The sequence below is a fragment of the Protopterus annectens genome, chromosome 1.part1 (assembly GCF_019279795.1).
Source record: "Protopterus annectens isolate FY-2018-M chromosome 1.part1, PAN1.0, whole genome shotgun sequence".
In the NCBI taxonomy this organism is placed as follows: domain Eukaryota; kingdom Metazoa; phylum Chordata; order Ceratodontiformes; family Protopteridae; genus Protopterus; species Protopterus annectens.
In genome coordinates this window covers 432,217,928-432,237,362 of record NC_056726.1, presented here as the reverse complement: position 1 = coordinate 432,237,362, position 19,435 = coordinate 432,217,928, and the positions used below count along the sequence as shown (strand labels likewise).

The 19,435-nt window shown below is 40.3% G+C and overlaps 1 protein-coding gene across 1 annotated transcript in view; it reads left to right on the top strand.

Moving 5' to 3' along the window:
• The window catches only part of LOC122814564 (thyrotroph embryonic factor-like), a 258,744-nt gene that overhangs the window by 150,540 nt on the left and 88,769 nt on the right, over positions 1 to 19,435 (top strand). Inside the window, exon 3 of the mRNA XM_044087096.1 lies at positions 12,595 to 12,812. Coding sequence (XP_043943031.1) covers positions 12,595 to 12,812 — 218 coding nt within the window. The remainder of the gene's footprint in view (positions 1 to 12,594; positions 12,813 to 19,435) is intronic.

Here is a 19,435-nt window from a genome sequence, read left to right as displayed (position 1 = left end):
TGGACAATGACAGAGTCATATTTGTACTTGTTCTGGAGTGACCTGAGTGCTTGTGTTATGTGGTGGATCCTGGCACCCGACAGGCAGCTAACAGTAAACTTCTCTTTATTCAGCCTACTGAGTGGGACGTCAGTGTGCCTGACTATAGAGTCACCTATTACTCGTATGTTGGGTATGTTATTTTGCCATAAGGGCTGTGATTGCATGGCACACTGGTTTTGTGAAGTATGTGATGTTCTTCGTCTCCCATTGCTGCAGTCCTTACATATGGGTATTCCGCTGTCCACAATCGGCCCGAATACCAAAGGGCTAGAACCGGCGTCGGTCATCGGCGCCCGAGACTGACGTCAGTACGTGCCAGTACAAATGCACATGACTGACGCCATAACCTCAGTCTTTCTTGCCGCGTGGTCCTTAGCAGAAGCAGCATTTGCAAGTGCCGTTCGGCGTTCTGGAATTGTCGGTTTTCGAGTTTCAGACCGGGAACCAAGTTGGGCTAAGTACCCCGTTGGGGACACTTTTGTCTTTTTCTTGCCTCAGTATTGACGGATGTCAGAAAAAGTTAACTCTATTTCTTGTGGGAAACAGATTCCTCATAGGGATTACCATTCACTCTGCATTCCTTGTTTGGGGCCTGAGCACGACGTTGTTGGGTGTCGCTTTTGTGCTACTTTTAACAAGCGTACTATTAAACGTCGGTTGGACTGTGCTAGGCTGGTGTTTGGTAACCGTTGTAATTACAGCATGCCGTCGGATTCTCCGACGCCTGGTGCAAAGAGAAGTCTTTGCGGTCCAAACAGGATGAGTCCACTCCGGACGCCGGTTCTGTAGAACCACTGACTACTTCAGCGGCTCCTTCTGAAAGTTTACCTGAGTCTCAAGGGGAGCCTTTGTTACTACAGGAAGTGGCTTCTCCTGTGTTAGGCCAGGCTGAGGGTGCTTCTCTGATGTCATTGGTTCCCTCCCCTCATAGGGTAGTTAGGCCTCCTCCTTCTCAAAGCAAAGCCCTTTCTAAGTCTAAGTCTGCCCCTGCTGGTGCTAGTCCCCAGGGTCCAGCTCCTAGGAAGCACATGTTAAAGATGGCTGAAGATTTGATTACTTTAATTAGGGGTTCTATGCCCCCCAAGAGGCCCAGGGTAGAGACAGAGTTGGAGAGTTTGGTTCAGTCTTCCAATGAGTCAGATTCCTCTGTAGAAGAACTTCAGGATTTCCCTCCCTATTCTGATTCGGAGGCTGAGGACACTACTCCCTCGTCCCCTCCAGGAGATTTTTCTTTCTCTGGGACTTTGCATTCCATGAGGGAACATTTCAAATGGGAGGGCCAGGATTATTCTGATTCTCGTAAAAGGCTAAGAGAATTCTTGTTTTGCCTCAGCATAGGCCCTTGGCTATTCCCCTGTACTGGATGATGTTCAGGATGTATTTTCTGAGGCTGCCCTTAACCCAGATTCTCTGCCTCCTGCCCGGTTAAACCAGATAGATACTACAGGGTTCCGAAGCTCACAAGTACTTATATAAGAGTCCTAGGGCTGATCCAGAAACTATTACTCAAGGCCCCAAAGGTGTTAGGGCTTCTGTGGTTAGGAATCCAGTTCCTCTGGACAAGTATGCTAGGGCCCTGGATAGGTGGGGTAAAAACTGTATACCTCTTCTACTTTGGCTATGAGAGCTTTAAATTGTCAGTTTCATATGCTCAGGTATCAAAATTATTTGCTGGGCCAATTGAAATGTAAAGTAGATGCTTTAGCTGAAGGTATTGAATGTAAGGAGCTTCAGGATTTAGTGCATGCTTCAGACCAAGTTGGTAAGCATTCTTTGCAGTGTGGTTTTGATGCTTTACAGGCTTCTTCCAGGGTGGCTGCTACTAGTTCAGTTGTGCAGGCATGCCTGGCTTAAAGATCAGACCTTGTCAGAGCATGTTAAGGCTCGAATTATGGATGCTCCTCTGCAATCTGATGTTCTTTTGGCCCTCCAGTAGAATCAGTTTTGAAAAAATGGAGGAAAAAGCTAAGTCTATGCAGACAGTTAAGGACTTTTACAGGTTCAGCCCCCTAATTTCAGTAGGAATTGGCCTGCTAAGGGATGGTCTTTCCCTCTTCGGATTATCAATCTAGGGCAGGTCGAGGCGAGGTAGAGGTAGGGCTTCCTCTCGGGCCCTGTTACTTCTAGGTCTTTGAGTTCTTCTACCCCTTCTGCTGGGGAGGGCAGGGTCAGTCCTTTCGGAAACAGACCCAATGACCTGTGTCTTCAGCTGCCGGACTCTGCCTTGCTGGCAGCTCCTCTAGGAGGAAAACTGGGACTTTTCAAAAGGAATTGGCATTTGGTTACCCAAGACAAATGGGTATTGGACATAATAAATCGAGGCTACAAATTTTATTTTCACACATTCCCTCCTTTCAAAGGTATGCCGGATGTGCCTCATCAGCAAAGACTGGAAGCACAGGCACAAATTTCTTCTCTGCTTCAGTTGGGAGCAATACAGGAAGTACCTTCTGCAGAAAGAGGCACAGGGTTTTATTCCCGTCTTTTCTTAGTGCCAAAGAAAGGAAATACTTGGAGACCAATTCTGGATTTGTCCATTCTAAACACCTTTCTGGAAATTCCAAAATTCAAGATGTTAACACTGCAACAGCTGTTACCTATGCTGGGCAAAGATCACTGGATGGTGACTCTGGATCTCAAAGAGGCCTATCTTCACATTCCTATCAGGCCCAGTTGCAGAAAATTCCTGAGATTTCGGAATGGGAATTTGCATTATCAGTTCTCTGCATTGCCCTTTGGCTTGTCTACTGCGCCCAGGGTATTCACAAAGTCCTGGCTCCAGTAATAGCTTTTCTCAGACTAACAGGAATTCAAATTTATCCTTATCTGGACGACTGTTTGATTCTGGCTCAAGGCAAGCACAAACTTCTTCAACATCTGCAGTATGTAATGACAGTTTTAAGATGCCTAGGGTATTCTGTGAACGAAATAAAGTCCAGTCTAGTACCCTCACAAGAGATGTGTTTTCTGGGTGTAAGACTGAATACAGCTGCTCAGATGACATTTCTTACCCTGGACAAACAAAGAAATCTTCACCTATACTTCCAACAGCTATCAGTAATGTCCAGGCTGACTGCAAGGGCAGTCCTTCAAGCCTTGGGGTTCATGGCATCTTGCATTCTAGTACTTCCCAATGCCAAACTGCATATGAGGAAGCTACAATGGTATCTCAAAAGCGTTTGGACTCAACACAGCCACGATTTGGACACTGTCATTCGGATTCTACCTTGCATTCAGAAAGAATTTCTGTGGTGGGCTCAGGAATGTCACCTAAACAAGGGGCTCTCTGTGACCCAACCAGAGGCAAGTCAGATATTGACGACAGACGCCTCGGAGTCAGCCTGGGGAGCTCATTTCAGAGGAAAATGGATTCAAGACCTTTGGCCCCCAGAGCTACTTCACTTGCATATCAACATGAAAGAGATGCTGGCAGTTCAATTTGCTTTGGAAGGATTCAAGAGCCTACTTCAACCAGGACTGGTGTTGATTTGAACAGACAACACAACTGTCATGTGGTACATCAACAAGCAGGGGGGAACTCATTCTTACCCTCTTTGCTGACCAGCAATGCTGTTATGGGAAACTGCTTTGAATCTGCACATCACTCTTTGAGCACAGTTTCTGCCAGGAGCACAAAATTCTTTAGCAGATGTTCTGAGCAGACAGATTGTGGATCCTCACGAATGGAAATTGGACCCTCAGGTATTTCTTCAGTTGACCATGGCTTGGGGAACTCCAGACATAGATCTGTTCGCTTCTCCTCTGAATTTCCAACTGCCACTGTTTTGCACAAGGCTGTTTCATCCAAAAGCCTGGAAAATAGATGCACTATCCTTCAGTTGGAGCAACCTTCACGTGTATGCTTTTCCTCCTTTGCCTCTTCTTCCAAAGGTGCTGTTGAAAGTCAGGAGGGACAAACCTTGCATGATCCTTATAGCACCGGATTGGCCTCGTCAGCATTGGTACCCTCTGTTGAGGAGCCTAATTCATGGAACACCTTGGCCATTACCACAGATTCCTCACTTATTGTCTCAGGAAAACAATCATTTTCTCAATGTCAGGGTGCAATCCCTACACCTGACAGCCTGGCATTCTGTTTTAGAGAAGGAGGGCCTTCAGCTCCCTCAACAAGTTTTGGATGTTATTTTGGAAGCCAGGCCCTAGTACTCGAAAAGTTTATGCTGATAAATGGAAGAGATTTTTTCTTTGGAGTTCAGCTAAAGGCTTTGATGTCAAATTGCCTAATTTGAGTTGTACATTGCAATATTTGACTGTTTTATTGGACAAGGGTTTGTCCTTCTCTTCTGTAAAAGTGCATGCTGCAGCTATTTCTGCTCACTATGATTGTGACCCTCCTTTATTTTCACATCCATTGGTTAAACAGTTTCTTAGAGGGGCAAAGAATATAAGACCCCTGCGGAGGGCTCCTACTCCTACCTGGGATCTTAATTTTGTTTTGGAAAAGCTGACTCTGCCTCCTTTTGAACCTGCAGCTACTGCTGAATTGAAGTTGTTGTCTTGGAAGACTGCTTTTTTAATGGCTGTTACTTCTGCTAGAAGGGTATCTGAATTACAGGCCCTCATGGCAGTGGAACCTTTTCTGATTTTTCACAAGGACAGAGTTTCCTTACGTACTAATCCTACTTTTCTGCCTAAAGTGATTTCTAATGTGGCATTGAACCAATCTATACATTTGCCTACTTTTTATGCTAACCCCCAAAATGAAGGGGAAAAAGTTTTGCATTCTTTGGATGTACATAGGCAGTTAAGGTATTATTTGAGCAGAACCAAAGAGTTCAGAAGATCTCAACAATTATTTGTTTCGTTTGCTTTGACTTCACGAGGGAAAGCTGTCTCGAAACAAACTATTTCCAAGTGGATTGGCCATTGTATTGCTTTTGTTACTCTCATCATGGAAAGGATGTTCCAGTTGGGATCAGGCCTCATTCTACTAGGGCTACGGCCACCTCTACTGCTTTTTTGAGAGGGGTAGCTACTAAAGACATTCTAGAGGCAGCTACTTGGAGTTCTGTACATACCTTTACAAAGCATTATCATTTACCTCTTTATTCTAAGTCTAGGGCTGGGTTTGCCACTGCAATCTTACAGGGCATGTTAGCAGCTCCTAATGCTATTTAGTTGGCCAGCCTCCCTTTTTTTCCGTTGCTCTGGGATTCTACCCATATGTAAGGACTGCAGCAATGGGAGACGAAGAACATAGTACAGTTTTGTACCTACCATAAATGTAGATGTTCGAGGATCTCCATTGCTGCAGTCCAATTTTCCCTCCCTCCTTCCCCCCTTTGTCTTTTTAGGTTGGGGTTTGGGTGGTGTTTTTTGCATTCTGACGTCTGAGGCAAGAAAGACTGAGGGTATGGCGTCGGTCATGCGCATTTGTACTGGCACGTACTGACGTCAGTCTCGGGCGCCGATGACCGACGCCGGTTCTAGCCCTTTGGTATTCGGGCCGATTGTGGACAGCGGAATACCCATATGTAAGGACTGCAGCAATGGAGATCCTCGAACATCTACATTTATGGTAGGTACAAAACTGTACTTTTCATGGTTTGTGTTGGGGGGTGGAGGTTGCTTGGATGTTTGCTTTGGGGGTCTCTGTTGGTTTTGCAGATTTTTATTTAGAGCCTCTGAGTATGTTTTCATGTATTTATGTGTGTTTTTTGCCAGTGCTGGTTTAATGGGTCTCTGTGAGACTGGTGGTGTGATGCATGTATTTCCCTTCTCCTCTTGACTGTCTGATCCAGTCTTGGGTTGAGAGAGCTTAGCCTCCAGTTTGGCTGTATAATTGCATCTCTTGCATGTATTAGTGTTTGGTGGTAGGAGGAGGGGGTTGTCTGTGTACATGAGGCAGTTGTAACATTGCCTCAAAATGCCCGGATTCACCAGTTGGACTGGAGAGTACACTTGAAACTGCCCTTTGGACATGCCTGGATGGGTACAGTGAACTGTTTTACTGGTTGGCTGGTAAGGTCGAATAAAGAGCCTTGTCCTTCTGTACAGTACAGGAAGGTCTAGTGCTAGGGTTTATAAGTGCTTGCTATAAGTTTTGAGCAAGTGCCGGGCTGAGAAATGAATATCTTGAGTGCTTAAGTTGAAAGCTTGTCTAGTTCTAAGGGAAAAATTGAAGAGGAGACTTTGTGGAGCCGGGAATAGTTTTACCCTGGCTAACCGGTGCTGCCCGGCACACAAAACTGTACAAATAGGGTATTTATAGCAAGGAAATGAAAGACATAGAAATTAGCTCAAAATGACCAATAAACTACTAATTTCTGGGCTGAAACCACTCCTCCAGGGACAGATAGGCTGCTCAAAGCTCCCTCTCTCACAGTGAACAGAGAAACTTCCTTCTATCCAAGTAAGGTATGGGCAAACACAGAGATTTGTAACACAGCCCTGAATTCAGCACTAACCTGAAAACTGGACTGTACTAGCTTAGAAAGGCGGGAAACAAGTATATATACATTTTTTTTTCCAGAAAATAAAGCAGATACACTCACAAAAAACACTTTAAATGCACAGAAAAGGATACTTATTGTTATATATTACAGATCAGAGTTGTAGTCTATGCCTCTTGTAATAAAGTAGGAAGAAACACAAATACAGTAAAAGCAGATTAATAAAGTGCAATTTTTTATATATATAAAACAATAGAAAATGAATAAACTGATTTAAACAAGTTACCCAGTTTAACCAGGAAAAAAAGCACAAAACTGAGCCCTGTTCCAGCAGTCTTCAATCAGACAAGTTCTAACTGCACACTCCTGCTACTAGGGTGCAGGGGGAACCTTCTCCAAAAAAGATGGCCTGGATCAGTGCTCAAGTTATGCAAACAAAGCTAGATTCAGCAGGCCTGAATCTGGTTTATGCTACAGCAACAATGTAGGCGCAACAATTTCAGAAACAGTTCAAATAAGCAGGCACAATAAGCATGTGACCAGAAATTCCCAGCTCAGAAGGGCTGAATCCAGCCTCTCCTCTCACAAGAGTGCAGACCACAAACCTTCTTAATGTAGAGTAACGGTCTGAAGCCCAAGTGCTTAAGCCAGAACTAATACACTTTTAGAATAGCAAACACTGCCTTCAATCAGCAGTTCCCAGCTTAGAAGGATGTAAGCTACATGTCCTGCCACAGCAGTGCAGACCACAAACCTTCTTAATGTAAAACAGCCTGTATGAAGCCCAAGTGCTTAAACCTTATTATTCATTTTATATGAATTTATGAATTTCAACAAGTTTTTCTTATGAAAACATCTTTATAAAGTTTTTAGGTTTCAAGTTTTGTATATGAGAATTTATAGGTATTTTCATATTTAGATGCTTGTGTTTTTTATTTCATGTGGTAGTTATAACACATGAGAATTGAATTGATTTTTCTGCAGTAGCACTTTATTATTACAAGATCATCATACTATAATTTTATGCATTTTGAAACATCAATGGAAACATGTAATTGCATATATTTTTAAATATTTTTAAATGTTGTATACATATGCCCTATGAATTCTTACAAATAGTTATATGTATAGCATTTTCAAATGGCATTTTAAATGACTTCTTTCACAATTTTAATCTTGATGTGTCTTTAAATTTTGAAACAATTTTAATTAATTAATTGATGGTAAATGTTATATATACTGTGTTAATTGGATGTACTGATTGTCTGAAGTCGAGAATTTGACGAAAACGCATACCGTCTGTTATCAGAGGATTAAGGCGTTTACACGTTTTTATGGCTGGCTTTAGCCTTGTTCACTTGTTTTTGGAATAAAGAGCTTTGGCTGACCTCCTAGTGGCGAAAGTTTCGTTTTGTGACTGCCTTTTGACTCAGCTTAAACCAAAAGACTTAGAATAACAGTTACAATTTAATCAGGCTACTACCAAGTAGTAATAAAGCAGAATAAATAAAATTGAGTACTTTTAAGAAAAGCAGAATAAAGTAGGAGGAAAGGCAAATACACTAAAAGCAGATGAATAAAGTGCACATTTTTTTTTTTTTTAAGTGCAAGGAGAGAGGAAGTTAGGAACCTAAGTGGGCTGGTCTTCTCAAACCTTCTTTCTGTATTAAGTAGAGTGAACACTAGACTCTGAATATGATCTCACTGTACTCTGTTAAGTGAGCAAATGAGATGGACATAGGAGGATTGTTCTAATACAGACTTACAGGAGGGGCGGGCAATTCCAGAGACACCAACACAGGAACAGGGAGGGAGGGCGGTGAACTAACTGCAGAGAGACACACAGCACACTGTTCAGAAACACAAAATTAGGAAACAGAAAAAATGAAAATACAGTACTTTTAAAACTGCAAGTTTGTACTCAACAGAAGGCTAAAATACACTACTGCAAGTTTCACTTAACTTCAGCTTCTAATGCATATGTTTGTAGCCAAGCAAGTCTCTCAGGAGTTGAGCATAAAATAATTCCTCAAACATTGTGGCTAGCATTTAAAGAACAGAGGACTCCCTCTAGGCTATTAAATATCAGATAACAAAGAAGGGATACCACCCCCTCTTATAGCAGACAGACACACAGCACACTGTTCAGAAACACACAGTTAGGAAACAGAAAAAATGAAAATACAGTACTTTTAAAACTGCAAGTTTGTACTTAACAGAAGACTAAAATACACTACTGCAAGTTTCACTTCAGCTTCTACTGCAGATGTGTGTAGCCAAGCAAGTCTCTCAGGAGTTGATTTTACTTTTATTGCTAGTGAATTTTAGGAATTCATTAGTTTGGTTGATGTACATTAAAAACTTGTCTAAAACATCTTTTTGGCTGTCCCACAAAATAAAAATATCGCCACTCTTCTTTGGCTTCTTCTAAGTTCTGCAAAATCTTTCTGAAAAGCACTTTTTTACTTAAGGCCCCAGTGTAGGACCCTACTCCTCCATCGGATTTCACTGTCTTACTTCAAAGTTTGACCCAAAGTTCATTTGAACCTTCAGCCAAATCAGACCTAAATTTTTTTTTTTGTTCTGGAAGACCATTTCCCTAGTTGCCACTATGTCAGCCTGATGAATATCTAAGCTCCAGGCCCTTTCCTCCAAGCCTTATTACCTGATTTTTCATAAGGATAGAGTATCTTTACAGTCTGACCCATCCTTTTTACCTAAAGTGACTTCTGAGTTTGACATTAATCAGGTCACTAACCTTCCTGTTTTCTTCCCAAAATTTTCCACTAAAGGTGAATATACACTGCATCTTTCGGATGTACACAGGCAACTTTGTTTTTATCCTCATTGAGCAAAAGATTTCAGAAAGTCTGACCAGTTGTTTGCCTAATTTTCTCATAAAATATTGGGGCATGGCAGTTTCCAAAGTTACTTTATCCAAATGGTTAACCGATTGCATATCCTTTGTCTATAAACAGAGATGGTTGTCTTTGTCTAAACTACAAGAGCACATTCAGCGATATCTGTGGTGACCTGTTTGGTCAAGAACTTCAGTAGATGACATTTGTGCAGCTGCCACTTGGTCTGGTGCTCATGTCTTTATTGCTCATTACAAATCAAATTTGATTTCTAGGATCTGCTTTTGGCTTCACAGTACTTCAAAATATCCTTCCATGAGGACCACCCAAGGTTTGTCTAGCTGGGGACTCTGTCCTGACTGTTCTGAGAAACGAATGAAAATGACAACTTCAGATACAGACGTTATGTACTCACCATAATGATGCATCTGCGTTATCCATTTTCATTCTTACTCAACTTTCCACACTCCTAGTCCCCTTCCCTTTCTCTCTGGAGGACACACGATGAAAGAGTTTTGGGAATCCATCGTTCCCTGTTTGAGCTGCAGTTATATCTGTTGTTGGTTCTTCTCAACTGATTCTGTATAGAACAAACTACTGATAATGTGGGCAACAAACTTGATCTGAGGTATGTTGGGTTGTTGGGGCATTGCGAGTAAGGGATGGGCTCGAGAGTTGGATCCATGAATCTAGTGAAATTAGCCGAGTAGGATCTGAGGTCATATCCGAAACCCATCAGTTGAGGAAGAATGAAAATAGTTAACTCAGATGCATCATTATGGTGAGTACATAACTTTTGTTTTACTTATGGTTACCTGTTCTGTTTTATCCAGCCTTTTAATGCCCTTCTGTACATTTAAAATGACACAAAGTGGGGTATATGATTTACAGTCCATCCAGAAGTTTAACAGACAACAAAATTACAGTATTTCTCAGCCACTTTTTCTTGCAAAGCCATATTCACAAATGTGGTTGATGCTTTTATAGTGTCCCATTTATTCACTAATTTCAGTGTTGCTAGTTTTCTTCTTGATCATCATCTCCCAATCTCCCAACACCAGACTGTGGTTCATTCCAAGAATTTCCTAATTCTTCTAGTCAACTCATCTGCTTTATTTTGTGTGTCTCAAGCATTTTTTCTTTGGAACAATGGAAAATGTTTCACTGGCAAAGTCTCTGTGCGAGCTTTCTTAGAGGAATGGGAAGTAGAGTCCCCGTCTTGCTGACTCACTTTTTATTGGATGAACTTTTTTATTTCCTTCTTAGCCTGTTCTACATCCAAAGATATCTTTGATCCTCCAGAAAAAACTATTCTGAAGACAGCTGATTAAATCTCGACATTCCCTGATTGTTGGGATAAATTTGCTTCTCTTCTGCCTGGTGTAATTGGATAGTTATTTTCCACAAACAATTTTTAATGCTTTTATTTTCTGTCACAGTTTTGTAAGGATCAGTGCTTTCAGCTGGTATGGTTGTATCATGGTTGTATCTTTAGTAATGTAGGTCTTGGCTTCTTATGATCAGGTTTGAAGCATACAGTGTATGTGCTATTTCAGTTAAATCCTGCTGTGGAACACTAGTCCAGGTGCTTATTTGTATTTTAGTAAAGTTGATAGTCTATTCCTTCATTTTCTCCAGTGCAGCAGAAAATCTTAGCTTTTTTTCTCTGCTCTGTGGTTCACAGGTTCATAGGCAAACACTAGGCTATTAGTCTGCAGACTGATTCATTCTAGTCAGTAACCAGAAGTCAGAATCAAACCCTGCACTTTGTATTTCTGATGTAAAGATGTTAACTGTTATGCTAACTCCTTCCCAGAATTTCTACTTGTATCCAGATTTATATCACTTTAGATGTGACAGAAGCCCACAGTCTCTGGCTTTGGAGGCCAATGCCATGTCAGTTAGGCCACTGGGAAGTGACGGTTTTCTTACTGTACCGCTTTTGAAATGGCTGTCCTTGAGAAGCTACATACACAGCCAGGATTTTCTTCATCTCGGCCTCAGATTTTTGCAGTTTTGTGAGATTATCTAAGTAGCTAGTTAAAGCTTCTATTTTGTTGAGTCTTGTTGTTTGAATTGATAGATTCAGTCTGTGTTTCATTTGTTTTAATCTTCTCTGAGTACATTTGATTTATTTTTCCTCTGAATTACTGGAAGAAATCTCTTGTACCAAACTTGAATGTTGAACTGCTTTTTGCTGTACAGCTGCAGGATTCTTCCCAACCAGTGTTTTCTCTTCACCTTTTCTGGTTGATTTTCTTTCAGGTTTTCTACATTTCTCCTTTGCAGGCATTTAGACAGTGTACTTACTAGTCAGTAACTGACTTTTACCCAAACTGACAGATGTTCTTCGTGTTTCACTGTTGCAGTTATTACATTACTTAGCTTTTAGTTGAAGAAACAAAGCTAGATTCATCAGGCCTGAATCTGGTCTATGCTACAGCAACAAAGACTTTGGTTCTGAAACTCGAAAACGAAAATTTCAGGAGTCTGCCGACAGGCACTTGCAAACTGCTTCTGCCTCAGGCACCGTGTAGCAAGAAAGACTGATGTAATGGCGTTGGCTGCATGTTTTGTTCCCCTGATGACCTGACGTCATGGAAAAAGGGACAACAACTGACGCAGGACCCAAGACTTTGTTAATCACGCCGACTAAGGGCAACCTGCCAGCAGATTACCCAAATGTAATGACTGCAACAGTGAATACATTTGAACATCTACATTTATGGTAAGTGTACACAGCTGTACTTTTTACTGGCTCTTTTTCTCAGTTTCTGTTTTCACACCAAATGAGGTGAAATTAAGTTGTTGATCAGTTTGCAGGCATCTTGGAAGTCCTCCAAGGGATTTCTTTCTTGATCACCCATGATGTTATGTTTGCAACTTGGTCCTAGTGATTTAAGTGGCTGGATAGGGTCTTAGCAATAGATCAGGATGATCCAAGTCCATCCTCTTCAACACACCTATCCCACTGAATTCTAGAGTAATATAGATAGAAATCTGCAGAAACTAGCTAGTGCAAGACAAGAATGGGAGGAGACAGAATTTTATAAAGTTTTGGTGTCGAGTTGACCTGAACCTGCAGTTAAGTCTTAGATGAATGAGATGAACTCCAATTCTCTAAATCTGTTGTTAAGTATATAACTTTTGTTTATATAGTGGAGTAACATGGACATTGAAAGTCAGTGCATTTCCATTTTCATTCACAATTGTGACAATTACACATTTTTTTCCTTAATAAATACTTATAAAAACTAATCTATTTTTTATCTTCTTTTAAGGTTCCAAAGAAGTTTGCAGAGAGGCTGCTAACCCAATTGATCCAGAACAGATTGAAGTGTCGGTTAATTTCATACCTGATCCTGTAGACTTGATATTATCTAGTGTGCCTGGTGGTGTACTGTTTGATCCTCGCAAACACAAATTTTCAGAAGATGATCTGAAACCACAACCTATGATTAAAAAGGCTAAAAAAATCTTTGTCCCAGAAGATGCAAAGGTATGCATGACTTCATTCCTTTGGCTGTTTTGATATATTTGGCAGTTTAGCTCTGAGAACTAAGGCTGTGATCTGCTAATAAACTTCAGCCTCTAGTTTTGGGTTCAAGTTCCTCAGTTTCCTCTAAAAAAAAAAAAAAAAAAAATGCATATGTGAGGTAGTCACATAAACCGCGTTCCTGGGTTACCTGTGAAAAAAAGATATTTGTGCTTACTAGACTTACCTGTTTAAATTGAATAAAATTAGATTTTGCTAACACAGACAGAATTTCTTTACAATTAGTACTGCCTCAGACTCCCTTACTTTTCTGTAAACCTTGTAACATAGCCAGATTTCATGCATGAATTGTTTCTCTGTACTTTTGTGCAGCTATGTCTGTACCTATTGTGCAGACCTTTTAATACATAGTGTTGTTAATTTTTAGAGGTATTTTCCTGTGGGTAGCTGTTGGGCTCTTGCGTTTTTAATATCTTCCTCTTAGCACAGTTCAGCATTTTCTCTTGTTCCTGTTATCATTGATGTTTGCACCTCTGGCCACTACATAAGATTCTTTGCTTGGAGTAGTATGTTCAGTCCCTGCAGTACACTTTTCTGCCACTTATGCATTTTCATCTTAATACTTGTCATGTGAAGGTTTCCATGTTCATTGCCTAAAGCACCTAAACCTTTTAGGGGCTTGGTGGTAGTCCGCTCACTGGATGGCACCTGCTCTGACGTTATTTCTGTTGTCTGAGAAAGAAGCATGGCATAATGTATTTCCACCTGGTCATTTGTAGGGAGAGAGGTTTGAGGCCTTGTCTGCTCTAGGACCAGTACTCTATGCTTGGTCTAGAGAGCTGAGTACAGTGGGTAATGAAATCTTTGGACTTGGAATGCCATACCCTTGCTAATGAGTTGTGCAGTATAGAATGATTTCCTTGTAGTAGTATGGTCAAAGGCCAGGTCACTTTCTGCATATGTTCACAAGTTCCTAACTGTTGGGTTTACTGTTAGGTTTTTATTGTGTATGTGGTAATTTTCAGGGGTGGGTGGAGGCTTTCAAAAATATATTGTTTTCAGTTTGTTGCATTCAGTTTTATACCGTGGCTCTGGCAATAATTAGTAGATTATGAAAAAAACTCTCTTAGAAGATGATATTGTTTTTGGGAGACTTTGTAATCGTGCCACCCTTGCAGTCTGCAAACTTGGTCAACCAGAGGCCTTTAATGTTAGCTTTGACTTTCAAAAAGTAGATGCCAAAAAGGAGCTGCCTCAGCACTGGGCCCTGAAGGGACCCTGATGGTGACTGGCCTTTTTGTGGAGGTAGAGTCCCCTAGCTCAGGCTACTCCAGCTTGTTTTAGCTTGGTTTTTGGTAGCTACCATTTTATGGGACCTATGGATTTTCCTTAGTAACTGAGCAAGAAGGATAAGGAACGATGGATAATCCCTTCCCACTCTCTTGTGGAGCCTGTCCTGAAAAGTGCCTTAGCCTGAAAACATACAGATTTGGCTCTCTTTTCCCAAAAACAGCAGGTGCCTTCTGTAACCCCTACAGCAGCAGTGAGGGATATCCTAAATCTTCCATGGTAGAATGTGGTGTTGTTTGTTTTGTACAGCATTGTCCCCATAGAGGCAAATACATTTCTTCCTTCTAAGAAGCTTTGAATATGGTGTGCAAAAAGACTTTCGCTTCTGCCACCTTGAGGCTTGGGTCCTGTATTTGTCTGTTACCTCTCCAGGACCTATTTCTTTGTAGTGGATTAGACTTTTAAAAGACTGGAAGACCTTCCTGAGTTTGAAATTAGGGAAGTTTTGGACAAAAGCCCTTAGCCTGGGCTTTCTCTTAGCTCTCTGTTTTGGTCTTTGTTGACACTGGCTAGGTCAGTGGGTTCATGGACTGTTCTTGATATGTAGTGCAAGAGAAGCAGCTAGCAGCAAGTGCTAGGCAAGTGCCAGTCAAGATAGTCCCAAAAAAACAAAATGAATGCAAACAAATGCACCCTTATTTACCAAAAAGTTATAATCCAATTTTAACGCTTAGAAGCTAAGAACAGACGGTTTCATAAGTAGGCTTTTCTCATACATTGTAAAATCAAATTGGATAAGAAGCTCTTATATATCATCAAATAAATCAACTACATCATTCATTCCTTCATATAATAAAAAAGATAGATATAATATTGATACAATACAAAGTAATGCAGTCTTAAAACTAACATGCATCTATACATTGATTATATATCTAAATATCAAATATGTATAATATATATATATAATAAAAAAATCCTAAGCAGTCAGATGCTGAAAAAAACACAAGAAAGCAATGGATGAATAAATGTGCAATAAATAAGAAATAAAAATTACTTAACAAAGAAATCTTAATTTATCATTTAAACCAGGGAAAAATCTGTAGTTTAATAATCCACCTTCTCTCTTTTGTGTGTGAGAAAATATGTGCATCCCCTGATAGCCAAAAAGCGGTCCCCATTGCCAAAGATCTGATTGTCGGTGTGAATCTTTCGATATTCATCCAAATTGTTTGTTTGTTTGTAGAACAGAAATTACAATAATGTCCCGTTTTTAGTACCACGAAAATCGTTCAAAATTCAGTCGATCTCTGGCGATATAAGAGCCGATATAAAAGCAAATGCATAACCTCCTGGCCAGAATAGACTGTCATGTTGAAGCTGCAGTGTCATATGATCAGGTGCCATATAACCTGACCTGTATTTTATAAATGATCACAGTTGTTTTAAATGTAGTTACCAGCTACAATGGCGCAGGCTTAAAGTACCAATGAGTTATTCTCGAGTAAGTTCCTTGATTGTAAAATTATCATGCTTGGTGTTTTTGCCGTTTGGTTGTTCGACTCAAAATGAGAACACAAGAAGTTTCTGAGTTCTGTAGACCGATGCGAGCTCCTAAAATATTTTAAAAAGGGTGTTTGTGGTATGTTGTCAAAGTTATAATTGATATTATTGTAGTGACTACTGTTTGTTTGGAAATGGTTCAGCAATCATTGTCTGAAACCATTATTAAAAAACGTTTTTGCATTTCCAGCAGTTTGTCTGAGTATCCTATCCACCCAGATGGACCCATCAGTCGATCATTTATGATGAGTATCCTGGACAAAAATCTGTTCCTGATTCAGTTTGCATGTTTGGTGCAGCTTTCCGCGATATGCATATTCTTCTGATCTTCCATCCTCCAGGATTTTTGTAATCTTGTTATATATGTTCAGCATGGAAGGTATCCGTATGTAAAGGGTATTGTACGAAAATTTTTTCAAAATTCCGCCTGTCACGTCATGTTAATTTGTAATTTCAAAATTTGCATGGTTCAAATTAATCTCGAGAGAAACCGCTTTCTTCTTCTGTTTGTTCACCCATCTGTTTCCTTTCAATATTCCCAGTTAGAAATCTTGAAATCATTCGCATGTTCATTAACGTATGCCTAGTCGTCCAGGTAATTCCTCCATATATTTATTTCGTAAAATTTATAATTATTGTTGGATGGTGTATGATGGTCCTTGATGATGGTGTCCTCCTATTGCGTCAATGAGCAAAAGATATCAGGTTGGCTGCACACTTTCTTTTGTTGGTAGCAAAAGTATGAATAATTGTATAAGGAGCCACAAAAGAGAGCCATTCACATTGCTATTATTCAAGATAGTTGACATATTATTGAGTTTCATTCAATTAGATTATGCACTTTGGATTATGCTAGATAGATATGTATAAGAGAGGATACCAGTAAAAGGTGGCTGGAATACTTTCGATACCTCAAATGTACACCAGTAGGAATGCTGATTCTTAAGTATCCTGTAAACCGACGCATTTATCTCAAAGTTGGTTATAACTCTTCGGTCAGATGAATTTAATTCTGGCGGAACAAACTTTGATTGGATGATACTTTAGGTCTACCAGACCTGGAGATGGGATATTATTGTAGTTTTGGTCAAATACTTCCATTCAACATCCCGGATAACTTTTTAAACCACCTGAGCGATGGAGGAGGGCTATTCTTTATATTCACTCACCTGGAAGACCTGTACAATCGGCTCTGAGAGGATACACTGGAATATTTGAGAACTGAAGACAAATGGGAAAATTACAGATACGAAGTTGGATGCGGACTGCGCGGATTAATCTTTGGATAATTCTTGATAATTGACCATGGCCACTTCGTTCACTTATCTGCTGAACCATTTTATCTGCTAATAAAACTGCTGCTATGCATCTGGTTACATCCAACTTCTGCTGCTGATATATTCCAAAACTTCACTCTTCTCAAACGCCAATGCGCGCCATGTTGCGAAATTTCAATTGGAGGGCCAAAATGATTTTGCCAATGATTTTTGTCCAACTATACCTCCACAAAATATCAATTTAGAGAATCACGGGTGATATCTCTACACATCATCTCAGCTCCATACATGGATATGATTTGAACAAATTCCAAGATGTAGAAGGGTTATGAAAGAGACTCCTAGCCTGAAAACCAATGATGTGGTGGGATAACCTCTTCCAGTATATCACTAAAAGCTGATAAAATCAGACTGCAAAATTTGAACCTTGGCTCTCCAGGCTACTGCAAGCTGTCTCAGTAGAAAAATTCAAGGCACCATTTTGAAAACAACAAACACCAATCATGCGCCATGAGTGGAAAGGACACATAATGCTGTGATAAACTCAAACCAATCGTTTCTGCAAACAATAGTCTGGTGGGAGGAGGCTTTTACAACAAAAAAGATTTTTTCGTTACAAACAACAAGCGTATGCGACTCACCAAACTTCAATTGCAGCAAACTCTGGATTCGTAATTTAGTTTTATACATCGGCGCTTATCTTTTATTTAAGCCGTCGGGCTGGCAATCATCGGATCGCTCGTCCAGAGATTTTTTGGTTACAAAGAAATTTTGGCTTTCAGAATGGCGCAGGAATTGCACAAGCATTGACGTTACTGCTGGTCGCACAGATTTTTACAACAAGTGATAGATTTCTTTGGTCGGAGATATCCCGTTGTGCACCGGATCTATAACCGACTATGACAATTGAGCAAATGACATTATTAGACTTAATTATGATTTTTTTTTTAGGGGGTGTTTTTTTCTTGATGTTTTCCATGTATTTTATTTCATTTTTTAAACATTTATTCTGTGCTTGTTTTGTTGACTGTTTTCCATATGACTCAGTATTTAGATGATTTTTTATGTTGTAACTGCATTTCTGTATTTTGTCGCCTGATTATATTCATTGTTTAGATGCATTTTAGTTTAATGTATAGTTAGGCTGCATCTTAAACTATAACATCCTTTGTTTTTGATACCTATGAATATCCTCGAATTTATTGAATTATTCATTTTAATTTGACTTTCAAAGTGCTTTTTTTCATAACTATTCATTTGGGACTGTTCTTGATATGTCTTCCAAGGTGATCTCTCCTTTAGTAAGACTTCCCAGAACCTTTAGAAGGGGAAACTAGCATTTACTGTTGTGGAAGATCTTTATAATGCCTCCCTGGCTTTTTCCTTTTCTTTAAGCTGAGATTCAAAGAATAACTACACCAGCATAGAAGTGACTGTATTCACTACCCCATAGGACAAGCCTTGTGGGTATCTTGTTGTCTGAGCTTGCATCAGCATGTCACTGGATATGGATGTCTTTTTATATAAATTTCTGGGGCCCCTCCCAGAAGGTTCCTTTTGCTTACTGTACTTCAGCTTCAGTTCTTTTGTAATGTTTCATCTCTTTTCTTCACCTACTGTTAACAAAAGTGCTAAAAGTGGTAGTGGAGGCATTTCAGAAGATGACTGGCTCCTGGTAGTTTTATTAAGGGAACTCCTGAAATAGTGATCCTAGCTTGACTACTTCTGTAGTTGCAGGCCCTGGAGGTCTGCGCAGACTGTGAAGAAGTACTGTCTAGTTCCAGCTCAGAGGTTTGCTGCCATTGAGGCAGAATTGGGCATTTCTTAGTATTTGTCTTTCTTACAGATGAGAAAGACCCAGTAAGTTATGTACTTGGCAGAGTGAGGACACTATGGAGGATCTGTTCTTGTACCCTTTTGTCAGTTTTGGGCCTTATTTAAACCACAGTCTTTACACACGCATGTGAACATGCTGCTGTTGCATCATATGGTAAGGTGTAGGTATCTACAAAGCTGTCATAACTTTGCAGACCTTCATTTGAGGTTGATTCCTTGTCACCGAGTTTGAGTATTGAACCTTCCTCACCTGTCTGTATGTGGACCTTCCCTTCCTGGAGCAGTACCACCTTAACAGATCCTTGCATCTGAAGCTTCACTAACATGTCATGGAGTTCATCTGGGCTTTTCTTTTGTTCAGGAAAAAATACCCCCCCCCCCTCCATTCCATATAAACCAGTTGGCTCTATGGGCATTTCCTGTCCATAAAACAGAGATCTCAGACTTGGACCTATGAGCCTGAAGCAGCCCTCGAGCTAGCATAATTGTGGAAGAGACAAATTATTATACTACATTCCTAGCTGTACTTGACTGCTTTTCATTTGGAGATTGTGGCCCTCAGCTGAGTGTGACCATAAGGGCTATATGAGGACCAGCATTTTGAGTTTGAGACCCCTGCCTCAGTTTCTGAGGTTTGACAACCTTGCTTTGAGGTGGTAT